The 26,419-nt window shown below is 54.4% G+C and overlaps 2 protein-coding genes across 2 annotated transcripts; both read left to right on the top strand.

The window, feature by feature from the left end:
* The first annotated feature begins 214 nt into the window (after window positions 1–214).
* Window positions 215–6,604, top strand: KPTN (kaptin, actin binding protein). The gene is made up of 13 exons (XM_078145828.1): window positions 215–588; window positions 1,232–1,314; window positions 1,889–1,973; window positions 2,073–2,127; window positions 2,381–2,456; window positions 2,630–2,703; window positions 2,799–2,908; window positions 2,995–3,084; window positions 3,261–3,277; window positions 3,331–3,407; window positions 3,746–3,881; window positions 5,340–5,516; window positions 5,834–6,604. The coding sequence occupies exons 1-13, from the start codon at window positions 363–365 to the stop codon at window positions 5,954–5,956; spliced, it is 1,329 nt and encodes a 442-aa protein (XP_078001954.1). The 5' UTR covers window positions 215–362; the 3' UTR covers window positions 5,957–6,604.
* Window positions 6,605–8,674: 2,070 nt separating this feature from the next.
* Window positions 8,675–25,966, top strand: SLC8A2 (solute carrier family 8 member A2). Its single transcript, XM_020978516.2, has 10 exons — window positions 8,675–9,150; window positions 12,330–13,040; window positions 14,008–14,675; window positions 16,120–16,542; window positions 20,425–20,528; window positions 20,977–20,994; window positions 22,291–22,415; window positions 22,639–22,738; window positions 23,709–23,987; window positions 24,405–25,966. Exons 2-10 carry the CDS (start codon window positions 12,366–12,368, stop codon window positions 24,779–24,781), a joined length of 2,769 nt encoding a protein of 922 aa, XP_020834175.1. The 5' UTR covers window positions 8,675–9,150; window positions 12,330–12,365; the 3' UTR covers window positions 24,782–25,966.
* The last annotated feature ends 453 nt before the right edge of the window (window positions 25,967–26,419 follow it).

Below are 26,419 nucleotides of genomic sequence, written 5' to 3' on the forward strand. Positions count from 1 at the left end.
ACCCCCTTTCCTCGAAGAGGTTCGGGTTACGCCGGGGTGGGGGTGGGTGCTCCCCTTGAGGGGTCGCAGGGACGGGTCCTGTCACGAGCACGCCCCTTTGTTCCGTCCTGCCCCAAACCAAGGAGTGAGGGAAGCCGGGGTGGGGGTGGGGGAGGGGAAGGTTAGGCAGTCCCTGCTGGCCGAGCCCCGGGGAGGGGAGGAAGGAACCTCCTGCGTCATCGGTGGGCGCCGTCACGGGAGGCTGGGGCCGCCATCTTGGTCGAGGGCGGTGTTGCTGCCTCCGCTGACGTCATCAGCCGGCGCCAGTCCCGCCGTCGGGGCAACTGGGGCGGTTTGGTCGCTCCGGGTACCCCGCGGAGGCGATGTTAGCGGGCGCGGCGGGCGATCCGGGGCTGTGTCCCCTGGGCGAGGACAGCTTCACGCGCTTCTCGTCTCAGAGCAACGTGTACGGACTGGCGCGCGGCGCCCAAGGCCGCGGGGAGCTGCTGGCTGCCACTCTTAAAGGGAAGGTGCTGGGCTTCCGCTACCAGGACCTCCGACAGAAAATCCGCCCGGTGGCCAAGGAGCTGCAGTTCAACTACATCCCGGGTCCGCCCCGCGCATGCGCGTAAAGGACAGCGTCTTTTCTTCCCCCCCATTCCTTCCCCCTCCCCTTCTCCCTGTGCTTGCAGCATTTGTGTACGGCGGGGCTGGGGAGGAGGCATGCGCGAGCCTGGCGGGGATTGAGGCACGCCCCCCCCCCAGCGGGTTTAGGGGGCTGGGGGGGTCAAAGGATGTTAGGGTGGGAGAGAAGGGAGTGGGGTAAACTGGATGGATGGAGAGCGGAGAAGGAAAGGAAATGAGCTCCCCATCATCCAGAGGTGAGGGTTTGTGGTGGCTGGGATGCCCAGACTGGGATACAGAAGACCGGAGTTCAAATCCTGCCTTTAGTGTTTACTAGCTGTGGAACCGCGGGCGCTCGGGCAGCCCACTTCATCTCGCAGACTCAGTTTCCTCATCTGTCAAATGGGCTGTGGTGTGGCTCAAGCAGTCTTCTGGCAGCGCTGGACGACTCCTGGGTGGGGCCGAAGGACGCCAGGAGCGACCCTAGGGGCCGCGGAGCCCAACCCCCTCCTTTTACAGATGAGGACACTGAGGCCCGGAGAGCGCAAAGGGGGAGGCAGGGTCTGAACGGCGTGCCGCGGGGGAAGGGAGACACCAGCCCCCTCCCTCCCTTTCTTCTGCCCTGCAGTGGATGCTGAGATTGTGTCCATCGACACGTTCAACAAGTCGCCCCCCAAGCAGGGCTTGGTGGTGGGGATCACGTTCATTAAGGTGCCCGGACCCCTCCCCCCCCCGACTCAGTTTCTTCCTCTGTGCGATGGGGCTGGTAAGGGAGGGTTGGGAGTTTCAAATGAGATAGTGCCGGAAGTGGAAGCCATTGTAGACACTTCTTCCTGGTCTGGGGCCCCCCTCTCCTTGGGCCCTCCCATTTCATGCTCTCGCCCCAACCCCAAGACTTGGTGGTCCTAGCATACTAAGACTTCAGGTGCTGACCAGCTGTGTGACCTTGGGCAAGTCACTTCACCTCTGTCCTCTGCTGTAAAGTGAGGATTATAAAAAAGCCCCTTCTCCCCCCCCCCCCAGGATTGTCTTGAGGACCAAACGAGATCATAGCTGCAAAGGGCTTAGCACAGGCCCTGGCACACAGCTGGCGCCTAATAAATGCTCATTCCCTCCCCTCCCTATGATTCCTGGGTCACAAGACCCTAAGGTTTTAAGGTCCTGAGGTCAAATGAGACTGTAGCTGCAAAAGGTGTAGCCCGTGCCTGGCGCAGGGTAGGCACTTAATAAGTGTTTCTTCCGTCCCCTCCGTCTGTGGTCCTAAGGATGCTCCCCTCTCTCGCAGGATTCCGGGGACAAAGCCAGCCCCTTTCTCAACATTTACTGTGACTATGAGCCTGGATCAGAATATAACCTGGACTCCATTGCACGTGAGCTCGGGCTGGGGGGGTGGGGGCTGGGGGGAGGAGGTGCAGGATGGGCAGGATCACATCCGGACCCCTCTGCATCCTTCATCCCCCGTCTTGCAGAGAGCTGCTTGAACCTGGAGCTGCAGTTCACCCCTTTCCAGCTGGGCCATGCCGAGTAAGCCCTGGGCCCTGCGCCCCCCACTGTCTCCTCTTTGAGCAGCATGGGTTGGAGGAGAGAGTCAGAGACCTGGGTTCAGGTTCTAGCTTTTGCTGCTTCCTCCATGTGTGACCTTGAGCATTGCCCTTCCCCAGGACTAAGTTTCATGATCTCTGAAATCCCTCCCAGCCCTGACATCCCCTGTTCTAAGGCCCTCCCAGCCCTGACATCCCCTGTTCTAGGGCCCTTCCCTGAGGTTTTCTCCTTCCAGGGTCCAGGTTGGGGAGCAGCTGGAGACAGTGTTTCTGCTCAGTGGAAACAACCCTGCCATTCACCTGTATAAGGAGGTGAGGCCCGGGGTTGGGATGGCTCTGATGACGAGTGGATGGGGAGGGCCTAGATAGTCTACCTGGTGTGTGAGTGTGTGTGTGCGTTGTGTGTTCACGTGTGGGGTGTGTGTGTGTGTGTAGCAGGTTCCCCCCCCTCCAGCGGCCCCTCAGCCCAGGCTGTCCCGTCCTAGAACGAGGGTCTGCACCAGTTTGAGGAGCAGCCTGTGGAGAACCTCTTTCCTGAGCTCACAGACCTGAGCAGCAGGTAGGAGCGGAGCCCGCACAGAGGGCAGGGTGGGAGGGGTCCTTGAGCAGGGGCTTCAGGGCGGGGCTCACGAGGCTGCTGGGGGCTCTCTCCAGCGTTCTGTGGCTCCACGTGTCCAACATCCCGGGCTCGGGCCGGCGACTCACGGCCTTCGGCTGCCAGAGTGGATATGTCCGCGTTGCCCACGTGGACCAGACCACCAGAAGTAAGCCCCCTGGGATGGGGGGCGGGGATTGGAGGGAGGGGCTGGAGCCGGCTCTGAACCCTCCTCCCCCTTTCCTGCCTTCCCAGCTGTGCTGCACACCTGGACGGTCCAGCAGGATGGACCCATCTCCCGCGTCGTCATCTTCAGCCTCCCTCCCCCTGCAGCGGACCCCCCCAGCCCCCAGGGAGGAGGGGAAAGGTGAGGGGTGCTGTCTGCATGTGGACTGCTCGATCGGCCAGCCCCCCACCCCCACCTGCATCTCTCTGTCTTCTGATCTCTGGATTCCTCAGATCCCACGATTCCTAACGACCGCCGACCCTGGATGCCTTCACCCTCACCTTCCCATTGTGAGGGAGACTAGAGGGAGATGTGGTCGCAGGGTCCAGGCCCTCTCCCAGCTCCCTCCCCTTCCTCCCCCAGAGGCCAAGGGGCTGCCCCCGCCCCCAGAGGAGTACAGCGTCCTGGTGGCCAGTATGATGGAGCCCGCCGTGGTGTATCGGTGAGAGGACCCGGGCCGGGGCATAGTGTATGCCCTTGACACCCCCTCCCTCCCGGCCGGTGGAGGAGAGACCCCTCATTCTTCTGAGGGGGTGGGGAAGGGCTTCGGGCCTGGAGACAAGGCCTCTAGGGAGCGATTAGGGATGAGTGCCTCACAGTCTTGGCCAGGGGAAGAGGGTGTCTGGGCCACAGGTGATGGGAGTGGGAGGAGCCTGGCTTCTTGGTTTGAATACCAGGATGTCAGACCCAGAGCTTAGATCTGCCCGGCTCTTGGATGGGTGAAAGGTGACCTACCTAGATTGAAGTCTAGCCCTTCTCCTCTTGCCCCTGGGGCCCTAGGAACGTCCTGTCCCATGGGCTTCAGGATCAAGTGCTGCTGCCGGGGAGTGACCAGTTTGACAGCATCCTGTGTGGGCTTGTCACCGATGTGGACCTGGATGGGAAGCCTGAGATTCTGCTGGGCACCTATGGCCAGGTGTGCCTTGTCACGTTCTACTTTTGCTCATCTCCTTTCACCTCTCTGTGCTTCTGCCCCTCCGTGCCTCCCCCATCTTTGTTTCTTAAGTACTGATCTGACCTTCCATGTAGTCCAACCCTTGCCTCTCCACTCTGGTCTAACCTCTGACTCTGCACTCTGGTCTAACCTCTGACTTTTCCCCACTCTGGTCTAAGCTCTGACTCTCCACGCTGGTCTAACCTTTTTACTTCTCAACATACTGTTACTTTCATCCTTTTCATTGTGGTTTGATCAACAAGCATTTATTGAGCACCTGCTCTGTGCCAGGCACTGTGCTAAATGCTGAAGATATAAAGAAACAAAACCAATCTGTGTTCTTAAGGAGCTCACAGCACGATGGAGCCAGGGAAAGAGGGTTCATGGGTTCAGGTGATGGAGTGTTTGGTGTGAGGAGGGAAGTGCCAGGAGGCCGATGTCACTGGATTGAGAGGACGTGCTGGGGAAGTCAGGTGTGAGAAGGCTGGAAAGGTGGGAGGGGGCAGGCTAGGAAGGGCTTCGAATGCCAAGTAGAACATTTTGTATTTACTCCTGAAGGCAATAGGGAGCCATCAGAGTCTACTGAGCAGAGGGTGATGTGATGAGACCTGCATTTTAGGAAATCCCTTCGGTGGCCAAATGAGGAGGGATTGGAGTGGGGACAGACCTGAGGCTGGCAGAGGCCCCAGCAGCTGGTGCATTTATACAGGGGTGGGGGCCGTAGCAGCGGGGCCGGGGCGGGGGGGAGGAAGGGGGCGGATTCAAGAGATGGCAGAAGGGTGAAAACAACATATTGGATATGAGGGGAGGGGAAAGAGTGAGGAGTCCAGGATGACTGCTAGTTTGTGAGCCCGAGGGATGGGCAGTAAGGGGTGGGGAGGCTTGGGGGGAAAGATCACGAGGTCAATGTGGGATGTTTGAAAGGCAGTTGGAGATAGGAGATTGGGGGTCAGCAGAGAGACTGGGGCCAGGAAGATAGATGTGAGAATCATCAGCATAGAGACAGATGGTCATTAAATCCATGGGAGCTGATGGTTACCCAGTGAAGTTGTATGGAGGGACAAGAGAAGAGGGCCCAGGACAGAGCCCTGAGGGACACCTAGGGTCAGAGGGCGTGACTGGGAGGAGGACCCAGCGAAGGAGACAGAGAAGGAGCAGCTAGGGAGGGAGGAGAAGAACCAGGCATGGGGGTGGGGTGGAGAGAGAGAGAGAGGGAGGGAGAGATCTGAGAATGAGGGAGAGAGAGAGAATGTCCTAAAAACCCAGAGAGATGGGAGAATTGAGGAGGAGAGGGCGACCCACAGCGTCCCGGGCTGCAGAGGGCGCTGGCATGTCGGCCGCGTCCCAGCCCTGTGTCTGTCTCTGGCTAGCTCTGTCTCTGCTTCTCCGGCTCTCTAGTCTCTGGGCAGGGCCCCTGAGGCTTCCTCTTGCTCCCTGCAGGAGCTGCTGTGTTACAAGTTCTGCGAGGCCCCCAAGGCTGAGGCCGATTCTGGCTTCTGCCTGCTGTGGCACCGCAGTTTTGCCAGCCCCCTGCTGGCCATGGAACATGTGGATCTGACTGGGGATGGCCTTCAGGAGCTCGCCGTGGTCTCCCTGAAGGGCCTGCACATTCTCCAGGTAATCTGGCTGGCCCCCCATCAGGGTCAGTCCTTCAGGCCTGTCTCCCATTCCTCCTGGTCCCCTCCACCCACCCCTTCCTGGCTCCCCCCAGACTGGCCTTCCCTTCATTCCTCCGCTGCTTAGACCTCTGGGCCTCCCCTACGGTCTCCTCTGGCCCGTCCTGTCCTCCATCTCTTGTGTTCTGATCTAACCTCCATTGGGATCCTGGGGCCCTCCCACCACGGCGTCACCTCCATCCCACGCATCCTGGTCTGAGAGCTCTCCCTCACGCTGCCATCTCAGCCTGGTTCTCCTGGCTCTGATCTCACCCGCAGCACAGCCTAACCCAGGCGTCCCGACTGGTCCTGACCAGGCTTCGGCAGAGGGCCCAGCAGCGCAGACGACAGCCACAGGCACTGGGAGAGGGGCCCAGGACAGCTGAATACTCCGGCCTTTGAACCCCCTCATCCATTCCCCTGTGGCCCATCCATCCTCCACTCCAGAAGTTAGGACGTGGGGGAGGGTTATGCCCAGGGGCCTCTGCACTAGTGGGGTGGGAGGAAATCTTGGAGGTCAGATGATAAGCCTGAGAAGAGGCTGTCCCTCCCAGCCCCACAGTGTCATTGCCTTTCAGACGATCTGGGTTCGAGTTCAGTGTAGGAGCCCGATCTAATCTGGGACCTGGGACAGTCTGTAAAGTGGGGGTGATCCTCCCAGTCCACACACACACACACACACACACACACACACACACACACAAAGGGGCGCGGGGTGGGGTGGAGGTAATGCCTCTGGGGAAGTGAGGGAATGGGTCCAGTCTCTTTGCAGCCTGGGGATGAGGAGACCAGCTCAGAAGGGCCCCAGAAGTGACGTTGAGGAGGACGGAACCCGCCTGCCAAGCCGTGGTCAGGAGCTCACTGCCCACACTGGCTCCTCCTCCTTGTCTGGACGTCGGCCCCATCCTTGCTCCCCTGACCAGCTCTCCACACCTTAGTGCGCTGGTTTCAAGGTCAGAGCACCAGGGTTCGAGACCTTGCTCTGTCACTTACACTGTCTGAGCCTCAGTTTCCCTGCTCTGCAAAATAAAGGAGTTGGTTTGGATGATCTCTTAAGACCTCTTCATCTGTCCTGGCGCACAGTACACAGGTCAGGGAAATAAAAGAATGCGGTCGTTTCAGGAGGTCAGTAAGGGTTAAATGGGGCCTGGAAATGGGTGTGGGACGCACCTCAAAGGGAGCTTAGGATTCCCAGTTGGAGGTGAGGACCCAGAACTTTCTTCTATGGACTCATTCGAAGACTCACATGGGAGCCCGGCTATCCTGGAAGGCCGGTGTGTGGAGGGTGACCCTGACTGTCCAGGATGGCTGGTGTGGGAGGGGAGCCAGGTTAGGGAGAGCTTTAAATGTCTGCTTCAAGAAAGTCCAATGTGGGGGCAGCTAGGTGGCGTGGTGGATAGAGCACCAGCCCTGAAGTCAGGAGGCCCTGAGTTCAAATCTGGCCTCAGACCAAACACTTGACACTAGCTGTGTGACCCTGGGCAAGTCACTTAACTCTAATTGCCTTAAAAAAAAAGTCCAATGTGAGAGGGAAGGATTGGGCACCATCATCACCAAGGTGGTGTGATAACAATGATTCCAGGGACCTCCAAGCCAGTCATTGCTGGTCAGCCCCACAGCTCTTCTGTCCATTTCTTTCTTGGTGTAAAGGCACCAAGAAGTGCATATCATAAGGAGGAAAGCGATCTGTTAGATGCCTTCACCAACATGGAACCTCCACTGGGTCTGCTCGGCTACCAGCATCTTTTCAGCAAGGCAAGGATTCCAGGCTTGCACACAAGGGTGCTGAAGACCAGGTGTCTCTTCTGGGCCTGGTTTGTTTGTTTTTCAATCACTGTCAGAGAAGGAACTATCCTTCTAATCAACACATTTCCTTTAATGATGGCAAACAAGTCAACACACATTAGGGAGGGCTCTAAATGTTTGCTGTGGAGGTTGAATTTCACCCTGGAGGCTAGAGAGAGCCAGTGAATACTCCCTACCCCCTCCAGGGTTGGAGGCTTGCTTCAGGCTCTTGGGTCTCAGGCCACCCTTGGAGCTTGGGTGGGGGGGTGCCTCGCAGTCCCAGCTGGCTGACCACCCTTACCCAGAGGAGAGGGACTGGGGTGGGGGAAGGCTTGAGGTGGCCAGGGACTGGAATGAGGTTATGGGGCTGGGGTCCTTATCCCCCCCCCCTTCTCTTGACTTTTTCTGCCCTGACCGTCACTCTTCTCCTGCCCAAGGAAACGGGAGCCAGAACAGAGGGTCCCCTGGTGTATGAGATGGTGAGGCTGAAGGGAGAACAAGTCCCCAGATTCTTGGCTTATGGTGTCTCTGCTTCTGTGGCCTCAGCCTTGGAGGATACTATAATTTCTCCTCCTCGCACCTACTCCCTGTGGTTAGGAGAAGCTTGGTCCTGGGGGATGGGACAATGCTTTTAGAGGCCCCCCCACCCCAAGAGTACAGACCCAGCCAGATTTGGGTCGTGGGAAGGAGCAGCAGTCAGCCTGTGCCAGGGGGTAGTCTGGGGCCAGAGCTGGCACAACCCCTCTGGCATGCCTGCCTCTCCTATTTTCTTTCCCTGACCCAGAGGAAGGAGGCTGGGGCCTGATGGGGAGGGGCCTTTAGGACGGAGGGAGTCTGGCTGTTCAACTGACTGGTGAGAAAAGCAACCGATTTGTATCTGAGCTGGGGACTGTGTGTGTGGCTCTGAGATCATATGAACCCGGACTGTGTCAGTGTGTGAACCTGGAATTGTGAGTCTGAGCTTGTGTGAACCTGGCATTGTGTGTGAGCTTGTGTGAACCTGGCACTCTGTGTGTTTTTGGTGAACCTGGGATTGTATCTGAGTTTGTGTGAGCTTGGGTTTGAGTCTGGAACTCCCACTCTGAATTCTCCCCACCTCCCCTCAGCTCCCTGGCTCCCTCTCCCTGGTGCTGAATATGAATCTATACCCCACCCACCCTAGACAAAGGAGGGTCTCTGATCCTTTCTCCTCCCTCCTGGCCCCTCCTCCTCTCCCCTTTTCCTTTTCTCCAGGATCTCTCACACCTCCTCTGTCATCCCTTATCTCTGCTCTCTCCTCTCTGGGCTGCCTACCTCCATAGGTCCTCCCCGTCCCTGCCCACCCCACCCCCAAAGCCCTCCCTACCTTCCTCTCCCAGCGACCCACCTCACTCGCCTTTCTTCCTCCCCAGGCCCTCCACCCCAAGGCTTTCCCTCCTCTTTCCCCTCTCCTCCCTCCTCTCCCCTCTCCCTGATCCCTCCCACCTGCTCCTCTTCCCCTCCTTTCTCCTTTCCCAGCTGCCTCCCTCAGCTCGGTCCTCTCCCTCCTCCGTCTTCCTCCCAGCTTCCTCCTCCTTCCCTGGCTCTCCTCCCCTTTCCCGTCCCTCTTCCTGCTCCTCTCCCCCTCCTTTCCCTCACTCCCCTCCCTCTCCGTCCCTCCCCTCCCTCTCCTCAGCTCTCTCTCTCTCTCTCTCTCTCTTTCGGTCTCTCCCTGGCCCTGGCTCCATCTGTCTCTCTTCCCATGTCTCATCCCCTCTTTTAATCTCCCCCATCTCATGCTTCCTATCTCTGTCTCACTCTCTGGCGGAGCATTGTGACCCGAGAACCAGCAGGTAGGAGCCCCCAAGCTGGGTAAGGAGAGGGGGGGTTGGGGAGTGGGATGGGAGGGAGATTATTGGTCACAGTTGGGGGATCCAGGCCCCTAGACTGGTATGTGCTGGTGAAGGAGGGTGGTGTCCAGGACTAGTCTATGTATGGGAGATTGAGTCCCACAGACTAGTCTGTATGAAGAAGATAAAATCTTACAGACTGGTCTGTAATGAAACTGGGGGCCCTCAACTGATCTGTGCTGGGAAGGGAGGCCCCCAGGTGGTCTGTCCTGGGAAGGGAAGGAAGGTCTGTGCTGGGTGATGAAGATGTGGGTTCCAGATCTTTCCTCCTCTAACCCTTGGTGCGAGGTGTGGGGGATGATTTCTTAGGATTCCGGGGCATAGAGCATCTGTGGCCTCTCTGGCTCGTGGTACCTGTCCATGGTCCTCTCTGTCTCTTTTCTGTATATGTGTCCCTTACCTTCATGCCTTTCCATCTTTCTGTTTCTTTGTGCTGCTCCTGTCTGTGTTCTCCGGGTCTCTTCAATCTCTTTCTGTCCCTGATTCCCTCCTCTCATCTCTCTCTCTCTCTCTCTCTCTCTCTCTCTCTCTCTCTCTCTCTCTCTCTCTCTCTCTCTCTCCATCCCCCTCTCCATCCCCTTCTCCCTCTCCCCTCTCTCCCCTCTTCTTTCCCCCAGAGCCTGGTAAATCCCGCCCACACACTCATCTCCACCCCCGCTTGCGGAGGCGGGTTTCAGGAGGGAGGGGTTTGAAATCAGAGGGGGCCCCATGACTGTTCCCACTACCTGAACTCACACAATCGTCAGATGGAAGGGTTTCCATCCTTTCCTCTTCTCCACCCCATCTCGGTCTCTCTAGCTTAACCCCTAGCCACCCCCTCCCCCTATACTCAGGTCTCCCTAGGAGTCCTGACTGTATTCTGACCTCCATCCTCCCCTCCCTTGGGGGGCTGGCTTGCCAAAAGAAGAGAGATAGAAGACGAGGGTTCTGAGGAAACTAGTGTGTGTGTGTGTGTGGGGGGGTGTCTTTTCATTAACATACCCTTTCCCCTGTCCCTGGAGGCCAATGTTTATTTCCTGAGGGGTTTGCTTAAGATGGTTCTTCCTGAAATCGAACTCCTCGTCCCAGATTAGGTCCATGGAGAGGGGGTCAAGAAGATGGGGGCAAAGTGAAGATGACTGTGTTGGGTGTGTGTACATGTGTGTATGTAAGTGGTGTCTGTGTGTCTCTGTGATTGTGTTTCAGCCAGGTGACGGTGGGACCAAGTGTCTATTTCAGACATGTGGCTCTGTGTATGTGTTTTCCTGGTGATGTAGTTTATGGTTGCATGTGGCTATCCATATGTGTAGTTGATTATATGTTAGTATTCTGTAACTGTTTTCAGTTATGTAGCTGTGTGATTGTGCATTCATGCCTAGGAAATGTGTGTGTGTGTGTGTGTGTGTGTGTGTGTGTGTGTGGTGCTGTGTGGTTGTGACATGCCCAGAGTTGGGCATGGACTGTGGTTGGCAGGGTGTGTGTGTGTGTGTGTGTGTGTGTGTTCACTGGAAGGGGCTATGCTCTTCACATTCACAAGCAGAAGACCCAGTGCCTTGTACAAAGCCATGGACACATTATCGAACAGCTGCTTGCCAGTCACACACACACACACACACACACACACACACACACACAAGCATATGCCCAAAGAAGCGCAGGCACCTGGAAGGAAGAGGAAACTTCCTGCCTGTACCCATCCTGGCCCACAGCCCAGCCAGCAGCGAAAGATGGGGGTCAGACTATGGGAAAGACTTACCCACAGCCCCTAGAAAGTTAAGATGTCCCTGACAAAGAGAACAGATCCAGCCCCCTCGGGATTATGTGACCCAGGCTCATCAGGCCCAGGATCTCAAAGCCCTGATCAGGTTTCAGGTCAATGTCAGGGAGAGAGAAACGCTGATACCTCCCAGCATTAGAAATTGGGTGGCTGCTAAGAGGTGGTTACTGGATGTGGGGGTCAAGGGGGTACCTCCCAGGCCTACCACTGGGAAGTCCTTCCTATGAGTCTGCCCACCCTCCCTCCTGCTGCAGGAGCAGAGGTAACAATGACTCAGTAAGAAGGAAGCCGAGATCAGGGGAGGGTAGGGGAGGGGAGAGGGAGCAGACACACTGTCTCTGAGTGCTCAGGGGACACCTAGTCTTGGCCTGGCCTCCCTCCTCCCTGCTTTCCCCCACCCCCACCCCCCAGCTTTTAATAGTCAGAAATTGGTTGCCATGACAGCTGGGAGGAGGTGGGAGCTGCTTCTGTCTCTTATGTGTTGTGCCATGTCTGTTACTGTCCCCATTCCCTTAGCCCAGAGGGTCCCAAATCACCATCTTGTGGGACCATGGGGAGGGAGAAGGGGGCTCCAAGCTAGGAATTCTGCCTCCTTCTATCTCTCCACTCACTGCCTCATCTCTCTGTCTTCCTGTCCCTTCCTGGTCTCTGTCTCTTTTCTGTCTGTCTCACTTTGCCTCTACTCCCGATTTCTCTGTGTCTCTCCCTTTCTCCACCTCTCTCAGTCTGTCTATCTGGTCTCTCCCTGTGTGTCTCCCCATCTGTTTGGTCTCTGCCCTCGTCTCTGTGGTCCTCCCTTTCTCCATCTCTCTTCTGGTCTCTTTGTTTCTCCCTGTCTCCCCCACTCTCTCTGTCTGGTCTCTCTGTCTTGCTCCCTATTCTTTTTTGTTTTTACCTTGGTCATCGAGATGTGTCTGTCCCCACCTAGTTTTTCTGGTTCTCTTATTCTATTTCTGCTTCATCTCTCTGTGTGGCTCTCCCTCTGTTTTTGAGAATCTTCCTTGAACCTGAAACCCCAGTGTGTGTGTGTGTGTGTGTGTGTGTGTGTGTGAGGAGAGACAAGTTGAGTCAGAGCCATATTCTATTCCCTAAGTGAGGAGGTCAGGGAAGATACTTGTCATCCCCCCTCCCCTACTTCCTCCCTCCTTCAGGACCATGGGCTTGGGAGGACAGAGGGTAGAATTTATCTCCTTTTTCTGACTTTCTTCCCTGTCTCTGTGAGGGTGTGTCTTTCTTCATCTCTGTGTATCTCTGTCTCTCTTTGCTGCTTTATGTATCTGTGATAATATTCCCATGTCTTTGCTAGCACCCCCAGCCCTCCCATAACCTTCTCACCTGACTGCCCTTCTTTATCTCTACCCAACAGACCAGGTTCATACTGCACTCCTTTCCCTGTCTCTCCATGGCACCCTCACTAGCTCTGGCTGGGGCTGCCCTCCTGGCAGGTGTGGCCCCTTGCTCTGGGGACACCCCTGCCTCAGCTTCCCCCCCACCGACCTCAAGTCCCAATACAAGCCAGGAGAGCAGCTGCCCTGGTTCTACACGCTGTCAACCTGGTGTCCTGCTGCCTGTGTGGGAGCCAGATGATCCATCACTGGGAGACAAAGCTGCCAGAGCTGTGGTCTACTTTGTGGCCATGGTCTACATGTTCCTGGGTGTGTCCATCATCGCTGACCGTTTTATGACCTCCATCGAAGTCATTACATCCAAGGAGAAAGAGGTCACCGTCACCAAGAGCAATGGGGAAACCAGTGTGGGCACTGTACGCATCTGGAATGAGACTGTCTCCAACCTGACTCTCATGGCCCTGGGCTCCTCTGCCCCTGAGATCCTCCTCTCCGTCATCGAGGTGTGTGGCCACAACTTCCAGGCTGGGGAGCTGGGGCCGGGCACCATAGTGGGCAGTGCCGCGTTCAACATGTTTGTGGTCATTGCCGTTTGCATCTATGTTATCCCACCTGGAGAGAGCCGACGCATCAAGCATCTGAGGGTCTTCTTTGTCACAGCCTCCTGGAGCATTTTTGCCTACATCTGGCTCTACCTCATTCTAGCTGTTATCTCTCCTGGTGTTGTCCAGGTAATGTTCCACCAAATCCAGGCTGCCCCTTCTGCCTCACTGCTCCAAGGTTGCTTTGCCTAAACCCAGATCCCAATCCGCTTCCTCCCCTTGCCACTCTGACACTATATGCTTCTCATATCTCCCTCAGTATGGTCCAAGTAAGCTCCCCTTCTGTCTCTGTCCTCACCCTTAACCTGCTGCCTGGGTCCCCTACTACCCTCTTCCCTTCTGACCCTACCACTTCTAACCACTACCCCCAAACCTGTAGGTCTAGAATCACCAGATTCCAAGCCCGCCATTTATAAGCATAAAAATAATAGCTCCCATTTATAGAATGCTTTAAGACTTTTAAAGATGGTTAGCTCCTCCTTCCCCTCCCCTCCAGGACTATGGGGGAAAGGGAGGAGGAGACAGCAGAATTCTTTATAAAGGATTATGGGCTGGGGGGGGCAAGGAAAGTCCTGTCTTCCTAAATCTCTCTTTTCTGTGTATTTTATCCGAATGGAATATCTTTATTTCTTTCCACTTTCACCCCTCCAGGCAGAAGGGCGAGGCATCAGATTAAGGTTGAGGGTCCTCTCGGAGCTGGGAAGCTATCAAAGGGATAAGAAGACAGACAGACAGAAATCTTTGAGAATGAGTGAGACACAGTAATAGAAGGAAAAATGTGGAGCGAGGGAAAGATAAGACCAGAGAGGAGGGAGGAAGAGAGACAGATCAAGAAGAGTGAGGACTAGAGAGGCAGAGGCAGAGAAGGAGGAGATATATAGAGATGAGGAAAGAGATGGATGAAGATGGGGAGTGATGAAAAACTGAGCTGGAGGGAAAGATGGGGAGGGGGAGAGAGAGAGGGAAGAAGGGAAGGAGGGACAGACACAGAGACATTGGCTTATGGGAGCACCAGACAGAAGAGGGGAAGCTCAGCTTCTCTCTTAACCATTCCCCCTTTCTCGCTCCGTCCCTTCCCTGCTGTGCTTTGCTCCAGGTGTGGGAAGCCCTGCTCACTCTGGTGTTCTTCCCGGTATGCGTGGTCTTCGCTTGGATGGCCGACAAGCGCCTGCTTTTCTACAAGTATGTCTACAAGCGTTACAGGGCAGACCCCCGAAGTGGCGTCATTATCGGGGCAGAGGGTGACTACCCCAAGGGCATCGAGATGGACGGCACCTTCGTGGGGCCGGATCATCACCGCGTAGAGGCTGGGATCGGGCCGGGGCCAAGCCCCGAAGACCGTGAGCTGGACGAGAGCCGAAAGGAGGTGATTCAGATTCTCAAAGACCTGAAACAGAAACACCCCGACAAAGGCCTGGACCAGCTGGTGGGCATGGCCAACTACTATGCCCTTCTCCACCAGCAAAAGAGCCGAGCCTTCTACCGCATCCAGGCCACACGCCTCATGACTGGTGCCGGCAACGTGCTTCGGAAGCACGTGGCTGACGCCTCCAGGAAGCCGGCCCTGCTTGACGGTCCCGATGAGGAAGAGGAGGACGGGGCCAGCCATATCTTTTTTGAGCCCAGTCTGTACCACTGTCTCGAGAACTGCGGCTCTGTCATGCTCTCTGTCGCCTGCCAGGGTGGGGAAGGAAATAGCACCTTTTATGTTGACTACCGCACTGAGGATGGTTCTGCCAAGGCTGGCTCGGACTATGAATACAGGTGAGATCCCTCCTCCTCTCCCATCAGCCACCCAGCCTCCACCCCCAGCCTGCTGCCTCCCTGGACCCTAAGATTTTTTGTTCTGCCATTAAGCATCATTGGAGCTGACCAGCTCCTATATACTGTGGCTCTGCTCCTGGTGGTTGATTTAGGAGCTGGGGCTGGGGGAAGAAATTTATCTGAGGAGAATAGAAGAGTCGTGGTGACAGAGATATTTTTAGGGTGGAAGTGGAATTTTTGTAGCTAGGATCCTGTGTTCCCAAGGGACCCTGGCCCAATGCAAAAGTTTGGGGGTGGGTAGGGAAGGGTAGGAGGAGCGAGTTCCTTGAAAAGACAGATTATTTCATAAATCGGAGACTTTTTTTTTTCCAAGTGGGAAGTTTCTTGTAAGGAAATACCCTTCACTAATACAAATCACCACTTTCTCTTCAACTTCATGTCAGATTACTGAGTGGGGGCTCTGAGAGGTGACTTCACTTGCTCAGGCCCACACAGCCAGGATGTGTGAGAGACAGAATGTGAACCCATCTCTCCCTGACTTTGAGAGCTAGCCACTATCCTGATGGCTGCCTCGTTAATGGAAATCAATTAATTACTATGCATCAGTCACCAGTAGGAAGCACCCCCCCTTTTCATTAGGGATGAAGATAGGAACTGAGGCTGTGACCTCATTGCTATGGGGCACTCCAAAATGAGGGAACTTTCTCCTCCAGAGCAGATCCACACAAGCTCTGCCACTGAAAGACTGGCTCTCTATCCACTAAAACAGGATGCCCTTCATGGATCATCAGTTCCAATTTCCTGTGACTTTGCTGGCCCCCACCCCATCCCCAGCCCTGAGATGAGCTTTGGGGGTGGCTGAACAAAGGGAGCCCTGGGGTGATTCTTGGGAGAAGGGGAGGGAGCCTCCCATCTCACTAGGGAGAAAGGGCTTCTTCCCAGTCCCTGAAAGGAACCCTCTAGCCCCAGGAGAGAACCCAGGGCCACTCCACCAGTCAGTCACCGGAGAAGTTGGGGGAGGGAATTGGGAAGGCAATCCAAGAAGGAGACTCTGCTGAAGTGAAAATGCAGAGGTGGAAAGGAGTAAGCTATGTTCTGTTTTAACACCTGGGAGCTGTGAGTCTCCTCCCCTCTCCTCCCCAGCTAGACTGGAGGGATGGGGAGGGGACCCTGAGGGTGGGGCCATGAGCTGCTCCTTCACAGTCTCCCCTAGACTTCTACGCACTTTAGGGTGGGGTGTTTGGTAGCCAGGTTAAGACTCCTGGCTTTGCCTCAACTCCAGCTATATGACTTTGGGCAAATTCCTTCCTCTCTCTGGGCCAAGGTTTCCTCACTTGGAAAAGGAGGGGATTAGAACAGCATCTCCAAGGTTCTAAAAGGAAGATTCTAAGATCCAGGCTGTATGATAACTCCTGTTTTTTTTCCCCCTATGAATCCCCTAAAGTGAGGGCACGTTGGTTTTCAAGCCTGGTGAGACCCAGAAGGAGCTACGCATTGGCATCATAGATGATGACATCTTTGAGGAAGATGAACACTTCTTTGTGCGGCTGATGAATCTGCGGGTTGGCGATGCCCAGGGCATGTTCGAGCCTGACGGCGGTGGGAGACCCAAGGGCCGGCTGGTGTCCCCTGCCCTTGCCACGGTCACCATCCTGGACGACGACCATGCGGGCATCTTCACTTTCCAGGACCGGCGGTTGCATGTCAGCGAGTGCATGGGCACTGTGGATGTCCGAGTGATCCGCAGCTCTGGGGCCCGAGGCACCGTGCGCCTGCCCTATCGCACGGTGGAGGGCACGGCTCGTGGCGGGGGTGTCCACTATGAGGATGCCTGCGGGGAGCTTGAGTTTGGAGACGACGAGACCATGTGAGGGGCTGTGAGCTGATAGGGCAGAGGGGAGGGCTGAGTGGCTCATCCCTAGGGGTCAGAGGGATTGTGTCCCTAGGGAGAAGGGGACACCAAGGAATTTTCAGAGAGACTCAAAACAGAAATAGGCCTAGAGAGAAAGACGTTCTGGCTTTGGTCCAAGGGTGGAACAGGAGTCCTTGGCGGGGGGAGAAAGGGCCCCATGTGTCATCCTCATGCAGGGAGAGTTTTCTGGCTGGGGATGGGCCCTCATCTCTCTTCCCTCTCTCTATCCTCTCCCCTAATTAGCCATGTTTGCCAATAGGCCCCACAGGGGGCCAGTGAGTGACTCACTGCAGGCTGGGTTGGCAGAAGAATTGAGATGGAGGAGAACAGGGAGGAGTGGGGAGGAACTGAGGAAAGCATTGGACCCCAGAAAGACACAGATGGCCAGGGCTGGAGGGCGGTGGGAGAGAAAAGCCCAAGCCCTGGGTGGGCAGAGAATGTTTTCAGAGCTGTTAGCGCAGCAGGTGGGATGGAGGCTAGAATGGAGGTAGATTCCCCGAGCCTGGTCCCTTCTCCCCTCACCCTACAACCCCCAAATCTAAATGTACAGATTTGGTCTGAATCTGTGCCTTCATCAATGTGAGGGAATTCCCAGTGTGGAAACTCCCTTCATTGATTTAGGTCAGCAACTCGTCTGTAACTTACTTACAGTCTTAGGTGCCTAGATCACTGAAAATTTAAATCACTCAACAGTCAGAATGTGTCAAAGGCAACACTTGAACCCAAGTCTTCCTGACTTTAGGGCAGCCCTCTGTCCAGTATTCCAGTATGCCTCTCAAAAATGCACAGTTCCATGTTCAGATGTGGAGAGAGATCCAGAGGCAGAGACATGGAGTGAGACACAGGGACACACATGAGGCCCGACAGGTGACAGCAAAGAGAGAGACATGGGGAGATGCAGAAATAAGTGCCCAAGGGAGACCTAGATCCAGGAAGATATGTGAGGAAAGAGATACAAGAAGACAGACACTCTGAGACAGGAAAATCAGATATACATGGAAATATGCAGATGATACCTATGGAGACAAGGACCCACTGACAGACACGTAGATGTGGGAAGAATTCTTGCGTAAGCCTCTCTCCTCTTTCCCCCAATCTCTTTCTCCCTACTTTTCTCTTTCTCCCTCATTCTCTCCCTTTCTCTTTCCCCCATCTTTCTCTCCTCCCCTCTCTTTCTCCCCATCTCTTTTTATCCTTCCCTCTCTTTCCTGTCTCCCATCCTTTCTCTTCCTCCTTCCCTCTCCCTTTTTTCTCCCTGTCTCTCCTTCTCCTTCCTTCTCTTTCCCTCTTTTTTCTCTTTCCTCTCTCTCTCCATCCTCTCTCTTCCTCCTTCCTCTCTCTTTCTCCTTCCCTCTCTTTCCCTCTTTTTCTTTCTCTTTTTCCTCTCTCCCCATCTCCTTTCTTTCTCCCTGTCTCTTTCTCCTTCCTCTCTCTCTTTCTCCTTCCATCTCTTTCCATCTTTCCCCTTCATCTCTTTTTCCTTCTCTCTCTTTCCTTCTTTCTCTTTCTCTCTTCTCTCCCCACCCCACATGAACATGATCACGCACACTCAGACAGACTCCATCCATCACTTTCCACCCTCGCACTGCCACTGAGGAAGCTGCCAGCCCTTGCCTTCCCTCCCTCCACCCTCCATTCCAAAGACAGAGATGGAGCTGGAGCCCTCCCAGCTGCTGCCTGAGCCTTCTGTTCACAGATCTGGGCAACAGAGCTTCATCCCCCATCCTCCCCCACCAAAATCACTGTGCATCGGGGCTCCTGTGTCACAGACAAGGTGGAGAGAGACACCAAGAGAGAGATACAGACATAGATGCTCAGAGACAGAGAGGGAGAATCTTATGGAGACAGGGAGACTGAGGGAGTGTCATTCTCAGGAAGCCCAGATCTTGTCAAACCTCACACTTTCCTCCTGTTTCATGACCCTGTCCCTTCCCTGTCCTCATTCATCCTGGGTGTATGAGAGCCTCTGCTCTCTGCTCTCTGCTCTGTGTGTGTGTGTGTGTGTGTGTGTGTGTGTGTGTGTGTGTGTGAGAGAGAGAGAGAGAGAGAGAGAGAGAGAGAGAGAGAGAGAGAGAGAGAGAATAAGAAAGAGAATACAAGCCCAACATGGTATATGAAATAGGTGACAGAGGCCTAAGAGGGAATCCAGAGACCTGGGTTTGGCCTGTGCCGACCCTTAATAGCTATGTGACTTTGGTCAAACACCTTTACCTCTCTGACCTCAGTTTCCTCTTCTGTAAAATGAGGGAGTTGGATTAGATTAGCCCCCCTTTAGTTCTGAGAATCCAAGCGGGTTCAGAAATCTGGGTTCAGCACCTTGGACAGTCCCTTAAGGACTGTCCTTCAGAATGATTTCTTGGGGTAGCTTTTCTTCCCACCTACAGGAGTTTAAAATATATGGGAGGGGAAAGATAAGGTACAAATGGGAAGGTGGATATTGGAGTGGGGCGGTGTGTGTGTGTGTGTGTGTGTGTGTGTGTGTGTGTGCATGCTCATGCACATGGCTCATGTGAACTGTCATGACAGTTGTATGGATTGTGTCACATCTAAACTTTGTCTCCTTTAGCACAGGACCCTGGACACAGTAGGCATTTAGTAAATGTCAGTTGAATTGGATTGAACTAAACCAAATTGGAGTGCATACCTGTGCTATGTGATTCTGCAAGTGCTATTTCTGATGACAAATGTTGTTGGATGTATGTGGTGTGGTTGCATGTTTTATGGTGCTATGGTTCTGTGTGTTGTGTGATGCTGTGATCCTGTGGTGAAAGCTTGGCTGTATCTGTATTATCTCTGTATCACTGTTGTCTACAGTGTGCTTGTTGTGTGATAGTGTTGGTGTGTGGCTATGCTTGGCAACAATAACAACAACAACAATAACAACTCCTATTTCTATCAAGCTTTAAAGTCCACAAAGCACTTTTATAGACATTATATCATTTAAGCCTTCTAATAACCCTGTAAGTTAGGGACTACAGGTGCTGTGCCCACTTTATTGATGAGGAAACCGAGGCTTAGGGAAAGAAAATTTCATAGTATCAAAGACATAGAGCTAGAAGGATCCTCAGAGGTCATCCGGTCCAAGTCCCTCATTTTACAAATGGGAAAGTAAGGTGTTAAATGATTTGCCCAGGGTCACGAAATGGTCAGTTCATCAAGGCTGGATTTGAAGCCAGGTCTTTTGATTCTACGGTCAGCTTGCTTTCCATTATACCACACAGCTAGGGTCACACAGCTAGTAAGTTTTGGATGTGGATTCAGAAGCTTTTAGGTATCTGCTGATACCGTGTCCATCATTATTTCCTCCATAGCTTTTATTAGTGTGTGACTGTGTGTTGAGCAGTTGTATGATTAAGTGCCAGTATTACATGATTGGATGTCAGTGTAGTTGTATCAGTTTTTGTTTGTGTTATACAGTGAGGTGTCAGTGTTTTCTGACACCATGTGTCTATTTTGTGTGTTTTGTGACTTTGTGTCTGTAATGTGCAATTGGACACAACGTCTGTGCTCGTTGTGAAGCTCTGCATGTGTGTGATGCTGCTGTGTGACTGGAGTGTTTGTGTTGGGGTCTATGACTGTGAGGCAGTTTTCTCCCTGTTTTTCCCCTTCCCAAATCTGAGCCCAGTTCTCATGGTGATGGAGATGATGGAGAAACCAATTAGTGTCCAATCAACCCTCATGAAACTCAGGAGCTGTCAAGGGGTGGATCAGAATCAGGCTTATGAGGGCTTAGGAGGAATCCCGAGGGGCTTGGAAAGAGTCCCCAAGAGAGGACTCAGGCCCCTCATGGATGGGCAGCAGGAATTCCTCCCTCGTCTCTCTCCCTTTTCCAACCAGGAAGACTCTCCAGGTGAAGATAGTGGATGACGAGGAGTATGAGAAGAAAGACAACTTCTTTATCGAGCTGGGCCAACCCCAGTGGCTGAAGCGAGGGATCTCAGGTGGCTGTGGCTATGGTTTGTCTTGGGGGGTTTGGGAGGCTCAAAGGGGCTGGGCCAGAAGATGACAGGATTCAGTTTAGTAACTGAATGAAGGAAGGCATAGAGGAATCAGATTTGGGAGGATGGATAGGAGAAGCCGGTGGGCATAGGTGTGGGTGGGCAGGGGTTTCAAGGAGCATCAAGGATGAATGGGGATAGATGTGGCCTTTAGGGGAAAGAGGATCTGAGAGGAAGAGGGACAGGGGACCCTAGGACCAAAGAAACAAGGGTAGAGCCACTAGCCCCTGATCAGAACCATGGATAGTACCCAAAGCCCCGTTCTCTCCTGGGTAGAGTAGAATAGAGTGGGTTAAAGGGGAAGGGTGTCTGAGAAAGTAGGATTGTCTCAGATGAGACCCAATTAACACTCTGTCTTTCTCTGTCTCTCTCTCTTTGTCTTTCCTTCCAGCCCTCTTGCTCAATCAGGGTATGTAGGCTCAAGTTACAAAGGTCTGAGATTGGGGGAAAGGCAGTATTGGGGCTGAGATTTTTTGTTGCAGATTCTTGGAGGTGAGATTGCCCTTAAAAATAAGGTTGGGCTGGGTTTAGAATTGAGATGTGGTCAGGATTGGGTTAGGGTCATAATTAGATTTAAGATTTGTGACCAGATTGATTGATTGAAAGTTAGAGTCAGTTTCAGGGTCAGGATTAAGATTGAGTAGATTGAGTCCAGGTTTTACTCTGGGGTCAAACTTTGACTTAAGATTAGAACTAAGATTAAGTTTGCCTTAGGATTCAGGATAAAGTTAGTTGGCATCTCAGCTACTGTCAGGGATCGAGGTCAGATTTATGGTTAGGATTAAGATTATATTCAAGGGATAGGTAGGTGGTGAAGTGGAGAAAGCACTGGCCCTGTAATCAGGAGGACATGAGTTTAAATCTGGCCTCAGATGCTTACTAGCTGTGTGACCCTGGGCAAGTCACTTAACTCTGATTGCCTCAAAAAAAGGAACTATATTCAGAGTTAATCTGAACATGGATCACAGGATTTTGAACATTAGATTTGAGAGGTGCATCAGTTTTAGAGTCAGGATTAGGGTTAGGGTTGATACTGCTGTGAAGAAGGCATTCAGGTCAGGCTTAGATTTAAGATGCATATATTAAAGGTAGGTTTCAGATTTGATCTGGATTAAGGAAGGGGTCCTGATTCGAGTTGAATATGGTCTAATGGTGAAGATGTGCTATTTTGTGGGAGGTTTGAGGTCAGCCTCAATCTGGAGCTCTCCTTCAGGTGAGGATCTGGGGAGGGTTTGAAATCTTAGCATATGATATGATATCATCTGGCTGGGAAATGAGGCCTCTCCCTTCCTAACTTTCCAAAAATCTTCCCAGTTGGAGAGAACTCAGGAGCTGAATGTGAGACTCGCTCTTGGAAGCCAGAGGAACTCCATTGGGAGAGGGCTCTGTAGCTTTGGGGAGGGGCAGGGAGAGATTCCAGTAAAAGTCCTGAAAGACAGAAAAGGCTGGGAGAGGTTGGAGAGGAGGGAGAAGAAAGAATGGAGTATGGAATATTTGGGGACCATCCTGAGGGAGCTGAAGGGAATATTGAAGAAGTTTTAACAAGCTGAAAGACTGAGGCTGGGGCCGAGCTATTGTGGCTCTGACAGCCAGCTCAGCTTCACCCCTCCCCGGGGCCTGAAGCAGCCATGCCTTCTCAGAATCTAACCCTCATCCTTCATACTGCAACTGAATCCCCCATCCCTTCCTGCGACCTGTCCCATAGGGGATGGAGACCGGAAGCTGACTGCCGAAGAAGAGGAGGCCCGGAGAATTGCAGAGATGGGGAAGCCGGTCCTGGGTGACAACTGTCGCCTTGAAGTCATCATAGAAGAATCTTATGACTTTAAGGTGATGGATGCATTGGGGCGGAGCCTGGGGACACAGGGTAAAAGAGCAGGGAGTCCTGGAGATGAAGGGGCAGGGGAGCTGGAAGCTGCCAGTGTGTCTGCCCCTCTAGCAGTACCATGGAGAGCTCCCATAGTCACTCCCCTTCTGGTTGAAGCTGGAACTGGGGGGAGTGGGATGGAGACTTGAGTTCTATAGGACCAACGTGCTGCCTCCTTTCCCTCAGAACACAGTGGATAAGCTCATTAAGAAAACAAACCTGGCTCTGGTAATTGGCACCCATTCCTGGAGGGAACAATTTCTAGAAGCCATCACCGTCAGTGCAGGTACCACTTGCCCTGTCTCCCCACTTCCTCCACCCCGCCCCAAGATTAGGAAACAGGAGAGAAGAGAGAGAGACAGACAGACAGACAGAGAAACAGACAGAGACAGAGAGATAGAGACAGAGAGAAGAAACAGAGAGACAGAAAAATAAGGAGATGGGGGAGATAAAGACAGGAAAGAGGGAGGAAAAGAAAACAGAAAAGAGAAAGAGTGAGAAGGGGGTGGGAGTCCAGGATCCCTAGAGCCTAGCAAAAGCTCTGCCCCTGTTCGATATTGGGCAAATATGTTTGGATCTTGGTTTAGTCCAGACTTGTGTCTGGGCCTTGGTTTCTTTCTCTTTGAAATGAGGGAATTGGACTTGGTGGTGTGCTACTCTGGCATCTGACATTCTGTGAGTACAGGCAGATGGGGTGGGGCAACAATGATATAGAGAGGGAAGGGATTGAAGTGAAGGCTTCTCAAGGACTGGAGCTTGGAGATGGGCTGGGCACCACTGTGTTTCAGTTATTGGGGTGAGACCTCGAGGCTGGCCTCAGTAGCATCAGGGACAGTTGTCCTTCCAACATGTCCTCCTCCCCACTGTTCTCCAGGAAGACTTCAGAATGGCAGTGTTGCCCCTCTTTCCCAGGGGACCAGAGAGTAGGAGTGTTCCTGAGTGTCACCCTCTTCTAAATCGTCATCCCTGATCTCCAATTAGAAGGAAACTAGGGTTAGGAGATGGGATGTGGAGATGACAGAAAAAAGACAAAGGGGTCTAAAACAAATTAAAGTAGCCAGACTTAGTAGAAACCAGGCAATGGGGATTAAGAACAATAAGGTAATGGAGACGGGACAAAATGATGCCTAATAGATGGTCTTAGAAATGACATCTAGGAGAAAGAAAAGAGAAGAGCCCCGACAATGAGGTGAGGAACACCCAGAAGATGGAGCCCACCACCCCTGCCCTCTGATGAGGCTTGTCCTGTTGTGTAGGGGATGAGGAAGAGGAGGAGGATGGGACAAGGGAGGAGCGGCTGCCCTCCTGCTTTGACTACGTGATGCACTTTCTGACCGTCTTCTGGAAGGTGCTGTTTGCTTGCGTCCCCCCCACCGAGTACTGCCATGGCTGGGCCTGCTTCGGAGTCTCCATCTTGGTCATTGGGCTCTTGACTGCCCTCATCGGTGACCTGGCTTCCCACTTTGGCTGCACAGTTGGCCTCAAGGACTCTGTCAATGCAGTAGTCTTTGTGGCCCTTGGGACATCCATCCCAGGTACTAAGGCAGAAAGCAAGGAGGATGAGAGGGGAGGGGCATGGATGGAGGGAGATAGGGGAGAGAAGGAAACCAAGGAGGCAGACAGACTGAGACAGACACATAGGGAGAGGAGGGACTTAAGGAAGCAGAGACTGAGAGACAGAGTAGCTGAGGGGGGAGAAGACCAGGAAAGAAGAAGGAAGGATTGAGGGAGACAGACTGAGGGAGAAATTGAGAGTCTGAGATGGGGAGACTGAGAGGCAGATGCCCAGAGGGAGACAGAGGCAGAGGGAAAGAAGATGGAGGAATGGGGAGATGGGGAGACCCAGAAGGCAGAAGAGAGAGGCTAGGGAAGAGATGAGAGCAGGGCTGGGGGACGGCTGTGAGCTCCCTGGGGGGGCCTGACAGCCTCTTTCCACCCCCCTCCTGGGGCAGACACGTTTGCCAGCAAGGTGGCCGCCCTGCAGGACCAGTGCGCTGACGCTTCCATTGGCAACGTGACTGGATCGAACGCGGTGAACGTCTTCCTAGGCCTGGGCGTAGCCTGGTCGGTGGCCGCTGTCTACTGGGCGGCCCAGGGCAGGGCCTTCGAGGTGCAGGCCGGAGCCCTGGCCTTCTCCGTCACGCTCTTCACCATCTTCGCTTTCGTGGCCGTCTCAGTCCTGCTGTACCGCCGGCGGCCCCACATCGGGGGCGAGCTGGGGGGGCCCCGAGGGCCCAAACTGGCCACTGCAGCCCTCTTCCTAGGCCTCTGGCTGCTCTACATCCTCTTTGCTAGCCTGGAGGCCTACTGCCACATCCGGGGCTTCTAGAAGATGCCTCTGCTGCCACCTCTGGGCAGCCCTCCTGCCCTGCCCATCCTAAGGATCTATGACCACACCCAGGGCTCCTGGGGTGGGGGTGGCACAATACAATCCCAGGGAGCCCTGTCCTCATGCCTGGGTAGCTACTGCCACACCCCTGGCTTCTAGGGCCCCTCCCCCAGCTCTGGAATGCTCTGCCCTCGCCCTTGGGGAAAATCCTCCTCCAGGGAGCCCTCTCCCTTCTCCCTTCCTAAGGATATTGCCATATCCTCCATCCTCTCCTTCCAGGCTGGGATTCTCACGCCAAGCTCCAGAGACAGCACCTCCTCCTGGGCCCCTAGGAATACAGCCTCCTCCAGGGAGCCTGCCCAGCATTCCTGACCAGAAGAGCTACTGCCGCAGCTGGGCACTGCCCAGAGCCGCCCTCCCCTCCCCGTTCCTCCCCAGGCTCCCTTGCAGGGAGATCTCCCTGTCCTCAGAATACTGCCAGGCTTGGGCTCCCAGGCCGCCCTGCCCACGGAGGCCTCCTGACCACCTTGTGTCCAAGCCATAGCTTCCAGCCCCTCCTCCATGCTCTGCTCTCCCCCTCCCCCCCCCCCCGCCCCGCACCACCTCCAGGGAGCTCAGCTCTGTTTCATAGCCCAAGAACCTACTGCCACCCACTCAGTCTTCTGGGGATTCGCGTTCAGAGAGTGTATCTGTTGGCTCCTGAAGGGACCAGAGACTCCTTCCCCCAAGGCCCCCTTCTAAAGAGTCATGTCCTCATTCTCACCAGCCTTAGAGCCCAGGGTTTTGGGGAACCCTCTTGGGGCTGCCTTCTCCGGCGAGTTCCCCAGCTCCTGGGACTGCCCTGCTCCTGTCTTATTGTGAGTCCTTGGTCCCTCTCCCACTCCCTGACCTGTGGACGCCTCTCTGGGTGGGGTGGACAGAGCCCTCATGCCCGGAACCAGGAGCTCTGGCTTCTAGTGCCCTCAGACTCAATATATGACCTGGGGCCAGTCTCTTTTCTCCTTGAGGGAATTGCGGGGCCCCTCCTTATCTGGCTCCTGCCCTGCTCAGGCCAGGGCAGGATGGGGATGACTCAGGCCCGTGACACCTGGGGATTGGAATGCACTTTGCGCCTGCAACTTCGAACATTCCAGGGGCCCCTGCTTGTCCTGCTACCTCTGGGCCCCGGCTGGGAACGGGGGAGGGGTGCAGGGGTGGGGGTGTATATAGTGTGGGGGGCGGGGTGGGTGGGAGGGCTGCATGATTGCGGGGGGGTTGGGGGGACAGACTCTCTGCAGGGGTGGGGAGGGAGGGAGGGCAAGAGCCCTCCAGGTTTGTCCCCTCCCCCTCTGGATCAGAGCAGTGGAAGGGGAAATGGGGCAAAGAGGCCCAGAGACAGGGCAGGACCAAGGCACTAGGACCGGAGAAGGCCCTCCCCACTTGCATACCCATATATACTCCCTCCCTGAAAACTGCCCTCAAAGGAAAACCGGAGGGCCAGAAGGGACCAATGCTATCAGACAGCTGGAGCTGCCATGTCCCTGCCCACTGGGGGGGGGGGGGCTCGGGGGAGGAGGTCCTGTTTTTAACTAACTTTGGAGGCTTTATGTCTGTTGGTCTTCTGCATTTTCTTACTGTGGATTTTGTTTCAACCCCCTC

Source organism: Phascolarctos cinereus, unplaced genomic scaffold, assembly GCF_003287225.1.
Source record: "Phascolarctos cinereus isolate Bilbo 61053 unplaced genomic scaffold, phaCin_HiC Scaffold_726;HRSCAF=1367, whole genome shotgun sequence".
Classification (NCBI taxonomy): domain Eukaryota; kingdom Metazoa; phylum Chordata; class Mammalia; order Diprotodontia; family Phascolarctidae; genus Phascolarctos; species Phascolarctos cinereus.